Source organism: Pelobates fuscus, chromosome 5 (genome assembly GCF_036172605.1).
Source record: "Pelobates fuscus isolate aPelFus1 chromosome 5, aPelFus1.pri, whole genome shotgun sequence".
Taxonomy (NCBI): domain Eukaryota; kingdom Metazoa; phylum Chordata; class Amphibia; order Anura; family Pelobatidae; genus Pelobates; species Pelobates fuscus.
The window spans coordinates 356443257-356461017 of NC_086321.1; the positions used below are offsets into that span (position 1 = coordinate 356443257).

The 17761-nt window shown below is 39.9% G+C and overlaps 1 protein-coding gene across 1 annotated transcript; it reads left to right on the plus strand.

Annotated features, from left to right (window-relative positions):
- The first annotated feature begins 3934 nt into the window (after window positions 1–3934).
- LOC134612286 (homeodomain-interacting protein kinase 2-like) lies at window positions 3935–16011 on the plus strand. Its single transcript, XM_063456625.1, has 16 exons — window positions 3935–3987; window positions 6127–6678; window positions 7841–7964; window positions 9869–9988; window positions 10499–10585; window positions 11751–11935; window positions 12704–12746; window positions 13057–13131; window positions 13366–13461; window positions 13600–13689; window positions 13924–14019; window positions 14161–14247; window positions 14549–14644; window positions 14787–14873; window positions 15606–15701; window positions 15844–16011. The coding sequence occupies exons 1-16, from the start codon at window positions 3935–3937 to the stop codon at window positions 16009–16011; spliced, it is 2055 nt and encodes a 684-aa protein (XP_063312695.1).
- Window positions 16012–17761: the final 1750 nt, after the last annotated feature.

Genomic DNA, 17761 nt, shown 5'->3' on the forward strand with positions numbered 1-17761 from the left:
AACATTCTGTTCAGCAAAATGAAATACCAAACTATGGACAGACTTGACGGATTAAATAAGACAGTTTAAAACATTATACATTTAACAGCCCGTGAAGCTTTGAAATAACATGGTGCAAAAAATAAACTCACGGAATGCAACTAACTTCCACCACCACTCACCAGCCATCAATCACCCAACACGTCCAAATACATATACAACGCCACGGAACCTGCTGGCGTCACACAAATGGCAACAACAACAACAACACACAAACCCTAGAAACCTCCTATACGACACATCACTCCTATGTAAGTAGCAAAATACACAATTAGAATATTTTCTAGCAAAAACTTCCGTTGCCAACCCAGTATTTTCTGAATAACTCTACGGAAGAAACAAATCTGAATTTGCAAGCATGCAACCCCCCTCCCTCCCCCCCGAACCTCCGCACACGGAGACCAGAAGCAGGAGGGGGAGAGAGGGGGGGGGGGGGGCAAGAGAGGAGAGAAACAAGCACAGGCACAAGTTTTAACCATGTCACTGCTGGAAGGACAGTAACCAAACAGAAGGATAGATACATTACAATTATTGCAAAAGCAAAGAGACACAAAAACACAACATTTAGTAATACTCTCAGTGAAACTGGGCTTTTACCATCTAATGGCTGACACAAAAATACAAAAACCCCACAGCATTTAAGATTGGATGGGGATGGTGACCGTGGTCAGCTACATTTCGGTCATTACTGACGGGATGATGGGAGTGGTCACCTCCTGGACGCCATGACAGGGCTCTGGCTGGGAGAGCTTCCCAGTAACACAATTATTATAATATACATACATTCTTAACCCTTTGTGATCTAGTTCTTCCTCAACCCAACCTTCCTGCTGAATAGCTCTTGCTACTCTGTACCAGGCTTCTGCTTGTATGAAGCAAATCATTATCTGTAAGCTTGCTTTCTTCTCTGTTAACAATCTGCGCCAGCTCTCTGGCTGCAATCTACCACATGAAGGCACAGCAATTTTACACACTTTAGCAATCTTTTCAACTCCTTTAACCATCTCCTCACCCTCTCTGTCTTCCACTAAATCACATGCTAACCAGCCCCTACTGGGCTTCCCTAATTCTTGACCCATCTCCTCTATAAAGGCGTCCCAGATATAGAGGAAAGAAGGTTTTTGAACAGAGTGTCTACAATGGTCGGCTGCCACCTGAAAGGGTGGGTCTCTCAAGTGCATCTTCCCAAAACGCAGACTAGTCACTAATTCCATGTACCCGAGGTGGTAGCCACGGATTGGTGCGGGGTGAGAAGTGTGTGACCAATCACTTCTCTCACAAGAGTCCTCTCATAGGAGTGGATAGTGTAAATAATACAGGAAGTAGAGTAAAAAGTAAAGTGAATGTAGAGACAGACACGGGAGTTTGAATGACTCCCAAATAAAACAACAATTCAATTGAAATACAGTGCATGCATCACAGTTCAAATAAAATCAACAGTAATCCCTTTCCTTTACTCGTGTGACCAAAGTCACCTCCCTCAACCTCGTAGTGTCCCCGCTCGGAGAACAACTTTCGTAAGTTTCACTACCAGCGGCCAAGGATAACAGCTAACACCGGTCCGAAATCCATATGCCTCCCTCGTTACAGCAGTCCACTAAGTGTGGCCACCTCTATCCTCACCCCCGTAGCGCCCCCTATGAACCCACTCATAAGTCTCACTACCCCGTGGTGATGGAGACAGCAATGCCTGCCCGAATCCACGCACCACAAATAACAATTGGAATGCCACCAGCCTCAGCGCTCGAAGCTGGAATGTACCACCTCTCTGCAAGCAGAGTTATGTGCACAATGAGGCTAGCTAGGCTATCAAAGTGACACCAGAAGGACCCCCAGGAAACTATGAGTCTACACAATCTCCACAGATCCAACACCCTCTTTTTCCTTACAGCCACAGCCACGAGGCTCCTAAAAGAGGTAAACAGGCAAAGAAGACCCCCAGGAAAACTTCCACAGGTCCACCCCCCTTTTTCCCTACAGCCACAGCCACGTGGCTCCTAAAAGGGGTAAACAGGCAACAGAGGACCCCCAGGCAAACTACCACAGGTCCACCCCCCTTTATCCCAAAAGGGGTACACAGATAAACACTCTACCCGGGCACTTAAGCTAAAACAGGCCAATACAAACACACCCAGGCAACAGATAGACTAAATGCAGGTAAACAAGTGAATAACAAGACACCGGGCAAGATATTACCTGTCTTTGATGTCCTCCCGGCAGCAGTCACAGACACGTGGACGGGTCAATCAAAGGGGCTGGAACATACCGGCTAGGCTCTGCAGAAGTCTCTACCGTGTACAGGGAGGTGATCAGTCTCCTTTCCTTCCCCCAGGATTCCCCCGTCCAACAGCATCTTCCTTAGGACGGCTTACCGGCCAGAGGCCATAGCCCGGTGCCCCACGTTCTGGGCGCCAAATTGATGTAGATTAATTTAGAAATAAACAAATATGTTTAAATGTCTATCTGTTCCTGTCCAAATCTGAGATGATTAAATTGCGTATACGCAGAAGTAAGTTCACACTGACACATGGAGTTCAGGTTAAAAGCACTTCGAGAAAATGTAATGGCATCTGGAAAAAAACAGGCCCTTTTAAGAGAAAAATGACATCATCATTGAATATCAGATAATAACAAATAAACATCATTAATTGGATTAAATGTTAGGTGGCTATGTCAGTGTCCACCCATCAATATTATTAATTGGATCAAGAACTAAGTGGTTAGCTAGGTGTCCTCCCACCGGGAGGTGGTATTGTTCTGGGCACGGGTGTGGACAGATGGCTCAAGCGCCATCTCTCCCAGCATGAGGCTTACTCGGTGGGAAGGGGGGCTTGAGCGTCATTTTGGGCAGTTAGTGATGTCAGACTCGTGGTCAGGTGCAGGGTTCTTTTATGAATAGAACATTTCATTAGGCCTGCTTCACATGGCCTTGGCTCTGGCCTTGGTTATACTTTGTTGCATGTTACAGGAGATTCAATAATTCCGGAGTGAGCTATGTCTTTATAGAAAATACAGTCTCTATTCATTACACTAAATGTTGCTGGGAAATTCTGTCATGTAATGTAGTTTAAAATGGAGGATCTGTCAGGTAATGTGGGTTAAAATGGAGTTAGTGCAAACATTCAACACAGGTTTAATAAAGATTTTTCAATAATTCTACATCACCCCTACAATCAAACGCAAACATTACACACAAACACACCACTGTATGAAAACACTAAAACTATGTACAAGCACCCCTTCAAACACCAACACTACACATTCAATTAGAGTGCCAGTATATGCCGCAGCGCTGTACAGGTATACAACCTAGAAATTTTGAAAGAAAAATATTGAAATATTAAGGGCGTCTAAAAAGTTTGGGAACCAAAGTTTGGGAACCACTGTCGTAGATTCCTTAATTATTGGTTAACCTGCACACTAATGGGCCCTTTTTAACTTTCAGAATAGCAGCCAATCAGAATATAGGTTTGATTTAAAAGTTTTTTGCTAGTTTTGGATCTTTTTTTTTTCTCTATATTTGCCATTACACACTTTTGTAAAATAAAAAGTAATAAATATTACTGCAGTCCAATACAGAGAATCTGCAATTAATGTTTCAGTGTACGTACAAACATATCTCTGTGCACTTTATTATATAAAATACGACTATATCCAGGTACTACTGGCTCATCAGAACATCTGGATGCTTTCAGTCACCTGACCATGCATGGTCCTCTAGCTCACAGCTGCCGTTGCCGAGCAACAGTGGTAACAATCAGACCAAGTGGGGATATGATGTAAAATGATGATGTATCTGGGGTTCATTATCTGTTAGTCCAGAGTCGAGTAGACAGCGATTAACAGTTACTCCAGTCATATATTGGATCAATTTGGAAGATATCCAGTTCATAAAATGGAGACAAACCTAGATACATCTGAATCTGAGGAGTACGAGGATGACTTGCTGTAGGTTTATTTAAAATAGTTTGTTTTCTATATTAGTAATGACATAATCATTAAGTTAGAAGGTAAATCCCTAGGTAACTACTTCTATGGCCGTCCATATATATATATATATATATATATATATATATATATATAAATACAATTTAACAGGTTAGGATTTTTGGGTGATATTTTGTTTATCATTTCAATGTTCAATATTTAACTTATGACCCTGGACATTATAACCTCAACCATACTGGATACTACCAGAACTATAATAATGATGTTATTCCTAGTCTCTTAAATTATTTTTAAGATTAGGAATAAAAAAATTAGTTTAACAATTATCCAATGTTTAAAACAAACAGTGTACAAGGTCTATTCTGTAAAGTCTAGAATGTTTGCCTATTTTAGAAAAATGATTAAAATAATTTACAAAGTGTAGGGTGGGGATGAGGGGGGGGGGGGAATTTATGTTGGAAAATTGATTATGATAGTAATTAGCCATTTATTCAAAAATACACGACTATTTCCAACAATAGAAGCAGGAGCACGGAATGATTCAATACGTATACAATGTGTCTCCATGCACTATGTTATATAAAATATATTTAATTATAAAAGTATCATTGGTCATCAGAACCGCTGGATGCTTGCAGCTAGCTGACCATAATTGTACATTGCACTCTACCTACAGCTACAGACCAAACAACCTGATACAAAATGTGATTATGATACAAAATATCATGTATCTGGGTTTATTATCTGGTATATGAAGTGCTGAATAGTCAGTGATTAAAGGGACACTATAGTCACCTGAACAACTTTAGCTTAATGAAGCAGTTTTGGTGTATAGAACATGCCCCTGCAGCCTCACTGCTCAATCCTCTGCCATTTAGGAGTTAAATCCCTTTGTTTATGAACCCTAGTGAAACCTCCCTGCATGTGACTTGCAAAGCCTTCCATAAACACTTCCTGTAAAGAGAGCCCTATTTAGGCTTTCTTTATTGCAAGTTCTGTTTAATTAAGATTTTCTTATCCCCCGCTATGTTAATAGCTTGCTAGACCCTGCAAGAGCCTCCTGTATGTAATTAAAGTTCAATTTAGAGATTGAGATACAATTATTTAAGGTAAATTACATCTGTTTGAAAGTGAAACCAGTTTTTTTTTTATGCAGGCTCTGTCAATCATAGCCAGGGGAGGTGTGGCTAGGGCTGCATAAACAGAAACAAAGTGATTTAACTCCTAAATGACAGTGAATTGAGCAGTGAAATTGCAGGGGAATGATCTATACACTAAAACTGCTTTATTTAGCTAAAGTAATTTAGGTGACTATAGTGTTCCTTTAAACGTTATTACAGTATTAACCAGATTTGAAAATAAATGTCCTCCATATGAAATGGAGGAAAACTCTGAATTATGTAAACCTGGGAAGCAACTAAATGATTTGCTGTACGTTTATAGAAAAATATTTAATTTTATATATTATTAATGTAATGATATTGTTAGAACTTAAATCCCCTTTTAACTAGACACGGTTAATTTAAAGAAACAAGTAAATGACTCTGCAGGTGTGCATCCAATTCTATAGATTAACAGGCGATAATTTGTAAGGTTGGTTTCTTTTCAATGACCACATCGGAGGACACGATTAGAGCTTTGTTTATTATGTTAAAACTAATTTTATTAACTGAAAGACTCCTCTCCAATCAGTTATATCAGTCTGGTGGAAGTTGTATGGTAAAGCTAGAAATAGATTGTAGTTAATTTTTTAGGTGACTAATTTTTAACACAGATGAGGTTAAACAGTCTATGTCTTTGATCCCATATTTTTTAAAAACAACTGGAAAATGTAATAAACATTTTCAATGACGCTGAATGGTAAGAAGGTGACAGGTCCACTATAAAATGTAAATATCAGGGAATTTTTCTGACAGACAACTTAAGGGACCGAGAGTTTATTGAAGTTAACAGACAAAACAAATTAAACTTCACAAATATCAGATGTACAAATGTAGACACTAAGCGCTAAGTACATGTTATTGCATTATTAACCTTCTCGTTAAATAGGCAAATAATCCTGATTTCGATGGTTTCATGTTGTGACTGAATTTTAGCAATGTGTTAAATTTAAACTATTTCCTTTTTTTCTCCTGTCAGTAAATTGGAGCAGGGTGACATCCTGTGCTCTAGCACGAACGATTACATAGTGCAGGAATTCTTGGGCAGCGGCTCCTTTGGAAACGTTGTGAAGGGTGTTATAAGAGCAACCAACGAAAATGTGGCAATCAAAATCTTGAAGGACCACCCACGTGTTGTTAAATATGCTAAGGCTGAGGTGGAAATCCTCTCCCAGCTGAACAAGGAAAATCCAGACAAATTTAACGTTGTTAAGCACTATGAGTATTTCCAACACAACGATAACATGTGCCTTGTGTTCGAGATGTTAGATATCAGCCTATACGACTTTATTAAGAAACGCAACAATAGGCCGCTTCCTGTGAGACACATACGCCCTATTGTGCAGCAGGTGGGCAATGCACTGGATAAACTAAAGAGTCTACAGATAATTCATACCGACTTGAAGCCAGAGAATATCATGTTGGTAAACACGTCCAAGTACCCATTCAAGATCAAGGTCATAGACTTTGGTTGTGCCATCCATACATCCAAGGTTCGAGTTCCAAGTTACATTCAAACAAGATACTATAGGTAAGGGACATTTATTAGTCATAATTCACATTTCAAATAAAGTATAGATATCCTTTGCATTTATGAAATGAGTATAAAGAATAATGTTAACTAGGTCTGGTTAATTATTTTGTTCACTTTTTTTTATTATCCAAAAAGAATAAAGTGCGCTGTACCTTTTAAAACACTTAATATGTGTAAAACCTACTATTCCATTATATATAGTATACCAATATTTTAAAGTGCATGTGCAATATCAAACTTGTGAAAATATAAATCCAAAGGAGGAGATACACACTTACAGATAATAGCTGTAGGACGCAGCAATGGCGCTGATTACCCTTCGGGGTGATATACAAAGCAAACACAAGAAAAAAAACATAGGGTAGCATGCAATAAATATGCGCCACATAGCGCCTTTTTTTGCTTGTAATTATTATTTTTCTATTGAATTTTTTTATTGAATATTAGGAGATATTAGTGATATTTATGGCATCTGATGGAGTGTAGCAGTCAGCTAGCTCTACACATGCACACAGGACTCTTAGGTGGACATTGATTTATCAGAATTTGCCCAAGTGACATGGCTGCTTGTTACAAAGCTCTCCGAGGGAGAAGGGAAGTAGTCAAAATATTCCCCCATTTTTCTCCTTCAAAGCTTTGCATATCAAGCTGTCAGAAGACATGTCACTGGTATATTCTTGGTAGAAAAGATTACAAAATATAGCTTCATGGGATCTCTGCCGAAATTCTCATATGTGCACAGAGTGATATGAAGGGCTTTGAGAAGCTGTGTAAATCTGCGGAATGTGATAGAATATCAATTACATTCCAAAGCACCATTTAGGCAGTATTCCTCTATTATTCTCATTTTATAAAAACTGATCACCATTAAAGTAATAATGACTGCAGACTGTCCATGGTCTCTCTAAGCTAGGGGAAATGGGAGTTGGGTTTTGCTGAGCGCTCTGTTAGCTGATATGTACTTGTGCTGAGAGTTTTAGGAGTCGGGGGAAAACACTTCCACTGATAACTCTCAGGCAGCCAGATGAAACAGATTAAAGATTAAATTAATAGAAATAGTAACTATTTCAGTGATTTACATCTAATTTAAGTGATTTAAGCACTAACGGGTAAATTATTCATCTAACCTTCTGACTTCTCTCCTTTTAATAAAATTCAGGTCCCCAGAAATAATATTAGGATTACCGTTCTCGGAGGCTATCGACATGTGGTCTGTGGGGTGTATCATCGCAGAGCTTTTTACAGGATATCCATTGTATCCTGGATCATCTGAGTATGATCAGGTGAGTTCATATTTAATAGATATCTATGTCTAATTATATATTAAGGTCTCAGTCAGGAATCCAGAATCGGTTCACATAGAAAGGTATCACATAGCTGTTTTATTTGCTTATACAGACTGGAGTCAAAGTGCAAAGTTAAAATGGTCAATTTTGTTTAAACTGAGTGAGAAAGGATTGTTTTGAAGAGCTCTTCAACTCAACTGCTGTCATACCTTTTACCCTAAAGTTTGGGATACGGTTATTAACTCACCTCAATCCAGTGTTTAGTAAATGAATGCCTTACGGATGGAGGCAATTGTACACATTCTGATCAAAACAAAGCCGTGGAATTTAACTCTATGTCTGTTCAACCATAATTTACTTTTTTCATATGAAGGGCACCTCAACTTATTATAAATCATTTTATTCAGGAGAAACAGGGCTCTTATTTCACATCAGATATTCATATATGAAACACATTTTTAAAGCATGCACGTTAGCATACTCACACCAATGTTTATTTTGTAGTTTAGGTAACTTTCTATAGAAACATATAGCTGTATAATTAATGTATTTATTAAATCCAAACATTTCTATTATAAGAAGTAATTGCACTCCAACTTTTAAATTTGATAATATTTGTATTTTAACTAGTTTTTAAACAAAATGAAGAATGGGTATCCCTGTGGCAAATAGAATTCTAAGCCTTTTAGTAAAAATGTGTCCGGCATTAGAATGTGGAGACAAACAGATTACCGTATTTATCGGCGTATAACACGCGCCGGCGTATAACACGCACCTCATTTTTAGAAAGAAATTCCAGGAAATTTCCCCCCTCCCATAGTATTCCCCCCCCCCTCATCCCATAGTATTCCCCCCTCATCCCATAGTGTTCCCCCCCTCCCATAGTATTCTCCCCCCCTCCCATAGTATTCTCCCCCCCTCCCATAGTATTCTCCCCTCCCCTCCCATAGTATTCTCCCCTCCCCTAGTATTCTCCCCTCCCCTCCCATAGTATTCTCCCCTCCACTCCCCTAGTATTCTCCCCCCCCTTCCCTCCCATAGTATTCTCCCCCCTCCCCTCCCATAGTATTCTCCCCCCCTCCTCTCCCATAGTATTCTCCCCCCCTCCTCTCCCATAGTATTCTCCCCCCCTCCTCTCCCATAGTATTCTCCCCCTCCCCTCCCATAGTATTTTCCCCCTCCCCTCCCCTCCCATAGTATTTTCCCCCTCCCCTCCCATATTATTCTCCCCCTCCCCTCCCCTCGTGTACTTCCCCCCTCCCCTCCCCTCGTGTACTTCCCCCCTCCCATAGTGTACTTCCCCCCCCCATAGTGTACTTCCCCTCCCATAATTACTTACCTGTCCTGAAGCGTGGGCCGGCTTCACAGCTTGCACCGCGGTACAGGAACTTTAATTTCATGTTCCGGTTTCCGGCGGGACTGAAAGGAAGTGTGCACACTATTGTGCACACTTCCTTTCAGTCCCGCCGGAAACCGGAACATGAAATTAAAGTTCCTGTACCGCGGTGCAAGCTGTGAAGCCGGCCCACGCTTCAGGACAGGTAAGTAATTATGGGATATCGGCGTATAACACGCACCCACGATTTTTCCCCTATTTTCAGGGGAAAAAAGTGCGTGTTATACGCCGATAAATACGGTAGTTTATATACTTAGAATCACTGTTTGTAACGTTAAGTAATTTATATATTATTTCACAATGCTAGTTTCCATTCATTTACTTAATTTTTCAAGTTATAACCACAGAAAATGTTAGTTGTTGATAAGTTGTGGAAATGCAGTAAATCAGACAGATTTGAAGCAGGTGATTGTGGGTAATGATTGATTACGGGTACGTTTACAGTTTTACTAGAAGCTGACGGTACTGGCATGAAAAGTTGTGACCTCTTGTTTCCTCCCTGCAGATCCGCTACATCACTGAGACCCAGGGTTTGCCCCCTGATAACATGCTCAATTTGGGAGCAAAGACCGAGGATTACTTTAGAAACGACAGCGAATGTGAGGTTTTATTATGGAGTTTAAAGGTGCGTCCTTATATATCAACCATAGCCATGTTTATATAAAATAAAATGATATGTAACTCCTTCAGGATGTGGGGTTTAGCAAATCCTATGATATCATGTCAGTCCCAGTAAATGACCTGCCATGAACTGGTTAAAGCAACATTTCGGGATTTGTATTTAATTTATTTTATTAAGTCAGATTATGTTTTACACACTAACATTCAGCTATTTGGAAGTTCCGATGTGATAAAATGTCAATAATAGTTCCTCCTTAAAGTGTTTTACCTAGTTCCCCCTTTCTCAGTCAGCTTTGCAGCCATTTCATAAATAAAATTTCACAACCACACGGTAAATAAAAAAACTAAACTGTTTAGACTCAGGGAAAGCTGCTGGGTCAGGTAATGGTAAGACGTGTTTATCGGTTCCATTCTAACATTAGCAGGAAACTAACTGACACACTGTAGAATGTTACACTGAGTGATGTTCTCATTCCAGAACCTAATGGACAATCTTGTTTTTCCTCTTCTCTAGAGTGAAAACCACTACGAATATGAGACTGGTATTAGTCCAGTGGAAACAAGGAGATATGTCTTCAGCTCTCTTGATGATATGAGGAAGGTACTGTATTCCTGGGGCACTCACATTAATCCAAAATCTCATGGCATCTTTCTCTCACCTCTTTGGCTCAGCAGAAAAAAAAATACTTAAAGGAAAACGATAGGGTCAGGAACGCAAACATTTATTCCTTACCCTATAGTGTTACAACCACCACCCAGCCCGCCTGGGTCCCTCTTGCCTCCCTAAATATAGTACAATCTTACTTGTATTCAAGTCTGAAGCTGCTGGTTTTGCCCCTGTTTGTCTTTGCAGATCGGGGGCAGAGCCAGCACAAGTAAAACACAGACCTGGCCAATCAGCATCTCCTAATAGAGATGAATTGAATCAATGCATCTCTATGAGAAAAGTTCAGTGTCTGTATGCAGAGGGAGGAGAGACTGAATGTTGTGATGCTTACTTTGCAGCACTCAACCAGGAAGCACCTCTGGCAGCCATCTGAGGAGTGGCCGGCGAAGTTATCACTAGGCTGTAATGTAAACACTGCATTTTCTCTGAAAAGACAATGTTTACAACAAAAAGCCTGAAGGGAATGATTCAACTCACCAAAACAAATACAATATTCTGGTGTTGTTCTGGTGACTATAGTGTCCCTTTAAAAATTGTCTAGTTGGTCAAGCACAGAAGAGGTGGTGGAGCAATCTCTTTGTGCTGAACTTTGGATGTGAGGAGCAACAGCTTGGGGGCAAAGAAATTGTATGTGCATTGTTCGTACGGCAAGACCTTAAACATTTTGCCCCTCTACATAAACACTTTTCTTCATTTTGTTGTAACGTATGTGTTACATTTTCCATTTGTAATATGTGTTTTTTTACATGCAGCATTTTAAAAAATATATATATTATTAAAGTATAAAACAGGAACCTATTTCTTGATTTTCGCACCCCTGCCTTATCTTCAGTTACCGATCTTGTTACAAGAATCTGACGATCTGCCTAGAACCCCTACTAGTGTCATCAGTAACATTGTGGCTATTTAGTCCAGATCCTACCAAACCAAGTTGTGAGGTTGGTAGGGAATACTGAAAAGCAGCCAAATCACCTACTGAAGTTACTGAATAATGTTGGCCCTATGCCACTAAAAAAAATTATTGCTTTGTATATTTTTTCATGAATACTAACCTCACTAAAACAAATAATCTTCTTATTGACTGTTTCTTTCTCTTCAGGTAATTTTACCATTAAAGTTGGTGAGCAGTGACACGCTGGTGGAGATGGGAGACGTATGGCAGTTTATTGATCTGCTGAAGGAAATGCTTACTATGGACCCAGACAAGAGAATAACTCCGATAGGCCTTCTCAGCCATCCCTTCATAACCATGGCACATCTCCAGCACTTTGCACGGAGTTCATAGTACGTGATCTTCCTTGTGCACTGGGAAGGTTGCTTGGAAATGTTGGGAAAATTGGTATCAATGTGGGAGTAGGAGGATCAATCATATTCAGAAATAATATAGGAAGCTTAATATATCTACTAGAATATGTAGAATTATATAAATTGTATGAGTAACCTCCAGCACTCTAGCTTTTTGCTGCCTCTTGTGATGGTTCATAATATAACGGAACCCTTTAGGCATACTGTTCTAGCGCCCCCTCTGTTACAAGAAGTCAAACAGCTCACCACCTACTCTGCAGCCATGAGAGGTGAACGCTTAGCTCAGAGAAAGAGAGCTTCCTGCTCTGTGAAGGGTGTAGTGGAGGTAGGGAGCAGTGAAGTCAAACTGTCCGAAAAAGGTTTGATCACTTACATTGAAGGGTGTCAGGGCAATCCAAGCACCATAACCACTGCAGTGCACTGATCGGTTAGGGTGCCTGGAGTTTTCCTATTACAAATATTGTAAGAGTATTTTTTTACTTTAACAGCAGCTAAAATTATGTTTACTTCAGGTCTGGGAAGGAATGTTGTATTCAACGAGTCGTCCTTTGTGTTTTCTTGCTCATATAATTCCCTGTTTATTCAATTATTTTATTACTTTTTTGTCTATTACTTATCATTTGTTTTCATTTTTCCATAACTTTTTACTCGTTAATTTCTTCACAATGTTTATCACTTCCTTGTTTTCAGTGACATTCTTCCTTTTTATATAATTTAATCTCACTGTCTTTGTCTCTCTTTTCCCAGCGTAAATCATTGCTTCCAGGCCATGGAGATAAACAAAGAACAGGTAAGTATAGTGATAGTCCTCATTATGATCCCATTAAAAAACGGAGGGGAACTGTTAGGGGTGTCCAGTAGACAGCAATGTGCAGCTGAAGATGTAATGGTTTCTCCAGCTTGTGGGATGGGGATCATTATTCATAACTCTAATTATAACGTGAACACAGACATAGAACAGGTAAAGGGATGATATTCTATTTTTACTAAATAAACTCTTAGTATTTATAAGAAAAATGTCAATTTAATTTGTGTTAACGCAGAGCAGCACATTTCGGGATTTATTTTCTCTCTTTATTTTCTATGCTATCATACAACAGGAGGTGTGTCCCGAGTCAGAGTCATCTAATGAAGAGGAAAAAGAGAAGGATTACAACGAGAGACTTCTGGAACTTGTGAGTGCCTCCATGGGTGTAACTGGGTGCAAGAATCAAAGAATCTCAGTCCCCCCTAAGCAATGCATCTGAGTGAGATGATGGGATGAGTCTGACTGTGTGTTTAATTGGATGATTGTATGTAACCTTAAAGGGATACTCTGGGTACCATAACAACTTCATCAATTGAAGTTGTTATGGTGCCAGGAAGTCCTATGTGCCTTCCTATCATAAAGGTTTAACCCTTTATGACAGCAATGTGCAGCTGAAGATGTAATGGTTTCTCCAGCTTGTGGGATGGGGATCATTATTCATAACTCTAATTATAACGTGAACACAGACATAGAACAGGTAAAGGGATGATATTCTATTTTTACTAAATAAACTCTTAGTATTTATAAGAAAAATGTCAATTTAATTTGTGTTAACGCAGAGCAGCACATTTTGGGATTTATTTTCTCACTTTATTTCTATGCTATCATACAACAGGAAATGTGGCCTGATCCTCCAGAAATGGAGACAGAGTCATCGAATGAAGAGGAAAAAGAGAAGGATTACAACGGGAGACTTCTGGAACTTGTGAGTGCTTCCATGGGTGTAACTGGGTGCAAGAATCAAAGAATCTCAGTCCCCCCTAAGCAATGCATCTGAGTGAGATGATGGGATGAGTCTGACTGTGTGTTTAATTGGATGATTGTATGTAACCTTAAAGGGATACTCTGGGTACCATAACAACTTCATCAATTGAAGTTGTTATGGTGCCAGGAAGTCCTATGTGCCTTCCTATCATAAAGGTTTAACCCTTTATGACAGCAATGTGCAGCTGAAGATGTAATGGTTTCTCCAGCTTGTGGGATGGGGATCATTATTCATAACTCTAATTATAACGTGAACACAGACATAGAACAGGTAAAGGGATGATATTCTATTTTTACTAAATAAACTCTTAGTATTTTTAAGAAAAATGTCAATTTAATTTGTGTTAACGCAGAGCAGCACATTTCGGGATTTATTTTCTCACTTTATTTCTATGCTATCATACAACAATAGGTGTGTTTCGAGTCTCCAGAAATGGAGACAGAGTCATCGAATGAAGAGGAAAAAGAGAAGGATTACAACGGGAGACTTCTGGAACTTGTGAGTGCTTCCATGGGTGTAACTGGGTGCAAGAATCAAAGAATCTCAGTCCCCCCTAAGCAATGCATCTGAGTGAGATGATGGGATGAGTCTGACTGTGTGTTTAATTGGATGATTGTATGTAACCTTAAAGGGATACTCTGGGTACCATAACAACTTCACCAATTGAAGTTGTTATGGTGCCAGGAAGTCCTATGTGCCTTCCTATCATAAAGCGTTAAACCGTCTATGAAGGGTTTAACCCTGTCTGCTCTGCAGACAGGGTTAAACCCTTCATAGACGGTTTAACCCTTTATGACAGCAATGTGCAGCTGAAGATGTAATGGTTTCTCCAGCTTGTGGGATGGGGATCATTATTCATAACTCTAATTATAACGTGAACACAGACATAGAACAGGTAAAGGGATGATATTCTATTTTTACTAAATAAACTCTTAGTATTTATAAGAAAAATGTCAATTTAATTTGTGTTAACGCAGAGCAGCAAATTTCGGGATTTATTTTCTCTCTTTATTTTCTATGCTATCATACAACAATAGGTGTGTTTCGAGTCTCCAGAAATGGAGACAGAGTCATCGAATGAAGAGGAAAAAGAGAAGGATTACAACGGGAGACTTCTGGAACTTGTGAGTGCTTCCATGGGTGTAACTGGGTGCAAGAATCAAAGAATCTCAGTCCCCCCTAAGCAATGCATCTGAGTGAGATGATGGGATGAGTCTGACTGTATGTTTAAAGGACCACTCTAGTGCCAGGAAAGCATACTCGTTTTCCTGGCACTAGAGTGCCCTGAGGGTGCCCCCACCCTCAGGGACCCCCTCCCGCCCGGCTCTGGAAAGAGGAAAAGGGGTAAAACTTACCTTTTTCCAGCGCTGGGCGGGGAGCTCTCCTCCTCCTCTCCGCCTCCGTTCCTCCCCGTCGGCTGAATGCGCACGCGCGGCAAGAGCTGCGCGCGCATTCAGCCGGTCACATAGGAAAGCATTCATAATGCTTTCCTATGGACGCTTGCATGCTCTCACTGTGATTTTCACAGTGAGAATCACGCAAGCGCCTCTAGCGGCTGTCAGTGACACAGCCACTAGAGGAAATAGGGGAAGGCTTAACTAATTGATAAACATAGCAGTTTCTCTGAAACTGCTATGTTTATAAAACAATTAGTTAACCCTAGCTGGACCTGGCACCCAGACCACTTCATTAAGCTGAAGTGGTCTGGGTGCCTAGAGTGGTCCTTTAATTGGATGATTGTATGTAACCTTAAAGGGATACTCTGGGTACCATATCAACTTCATCAATTGAAGTTGTTATGGTGCCAGGAAGTCCTATGTGCCTTCCTATCATAAAGGTTTAACCCTTTATGACAGCAATGTGCAGCTGAAGATGTAATGGTTTCTCCAGCTTGTGGGATGGGGATCATTATTCATAACTCTAATTATAACGTGAACACAGACATAGAACAGGTAAAGGGATGATATTCTATTTTTTACTAAATAAACTCTTAGTATTTTTAAGAAAAATGTCAATTTAATTTGTGTTAACGCAGAGCAGCACATTTCGGGATTTATTTTCTCACTTTATTTCTATGCTATCATACAACAATAGGTGTGTTTCGAGTCTCCAGAAATGGAGACAGAGTCATCGAATGAAGAGGAAAAAGAGAAGGATTACAACGGGAGACTTCTGGAACTTGTGAGTGCTTCCATGGGTGTAACTGGGTGCAAGAATCAAAGAATCTCAGTCCCCCCTAAGCAATGCATCTGCGTGAGATGATGGGATGAGTCTGACTGTGTGTTTAATTGGATGATTGTATGTAACCTTAAAGGGATACTCTGGGTACCATAACAACTTCATCAATTGAAGTTGTTATGGTGCCAGAAAGTCCTATGTGCCTTCCTATCATAAAGCGTTAAACCGTCTATGAAGGGTTTAACCCTGTCTGCTCTGCAGACAGGGTTAAACCCTTCATAGACGGTTTAACCCTTTATGACAGCAATGTGCAGCTGAAGATGTAATGGTTTCTCCAGCTTGTGGGATGGGGATCATTATTCATAACTCTAATTATAACGTGAACACAGACATAGAACAGGTAAAGGGATGATATTCTATTTTTACTAAATAAACTCTTAGTATTTATAAGAAAAATGTCAATTTAATTTGTGTTAACGCAGAGCAGCACATTTCGGGATTTATTTTCTCTCTTTATTTCTATGCTATCATACAACAGGAGGTGTGTCCCGAGTCTCCAGAAATGGAGACAGAGTCATCGAATGAAGAGGACAAGAAGGAACAGCTGATAGAAGAAGATTCTGGGAAGAAAGAAAAGGAAAAAAAGAATGATCGCAGCGAGAGACATCTGGAACTTGTGAGTACTTCCATGGGTGTAACTGGGTGCAAGAATCAAAGAATCTCAGTCCCCCCTAAGCAATGCATCTGAGTGAGATGATGGGATGAGTCTGACTGTATGTTTAATTGGATGATTGTATGTAACCTTAAAGGGATACTCTGGGTACCATAACAACTTCATCAATTGAAGTTGTTATGGTGCCAGGAAGTCCTATGTGCCTTCCTATCATAAAGGGTTAAACCGTCTATGAAGGGTTTAACCCTGTCTGCTCTGCACAGTGCCTTCAACCGATTCTGCATTAAATCCGGAGGCCTCGGACTTGGTACCACTGACTTGTTCCCTATTCATAAAACTGAGTGCAAAATGAACATTTTATGAATGGGTTGTGTTTATAATCAGTGTGCTGTGAATTCAGGTTTGTATCAGTGTGAGGTTCCCATAAATGTCAATGTAGGGTATATCTGGAAAGATATGTCAATGTTTATATGGAAAAGCAAGGTGTGTTTGTGTGTCGGGTTTGTGTGCAAGTGAATATGTGTGTATTTGTGTGTTGCTTTTTTTTTCCATTTTCTTTCTTGATCGGAGGAATTCCAGGGCCCAGTCGCAATTATTTGTGCTGTTTTTATTTTGTATCTCTGTGTATAAAATCTAATTCATAGTGTCACACATATTACTATGAAAGTTGATACATGACATTGTCCAAGGGATACATTAACGAATAAATTCTGATTCTGTTTTTCTTTTGATTTGTAGCATACAAATTCTATCGCACTTGCAAAGCAAATAGCTAGCCAAACTGAGGCTGAGCCCCTGGGAGCATGTGAGAGTTCCCCATCAGCACAGATCGAGATCCAACACCAGGTAAGGATGTACGCAATGTGGCAGATTAGTCCTTAAGGTATTGGGGCACTAGATATTGACTGGAGGTAGAGACTTTACCTCTCCGAACTTTGTTATACACAGAAAAAAAAAAGATGACAATACTCTCTACATTACAGAAAGGAAGATCTTAGATCTATATTTATTGCTATGGTTCTAGGGATAATTTATTTATTTAGAACACATTGCTTATTCTGCTTACAGTTTGATAATTGTAGTACTGAGTGTGTGTGATTTATCACCTTCCCATGTGTGTCACTGTGATACACTATACACCAGTGGGAGGCAAACTTTGGC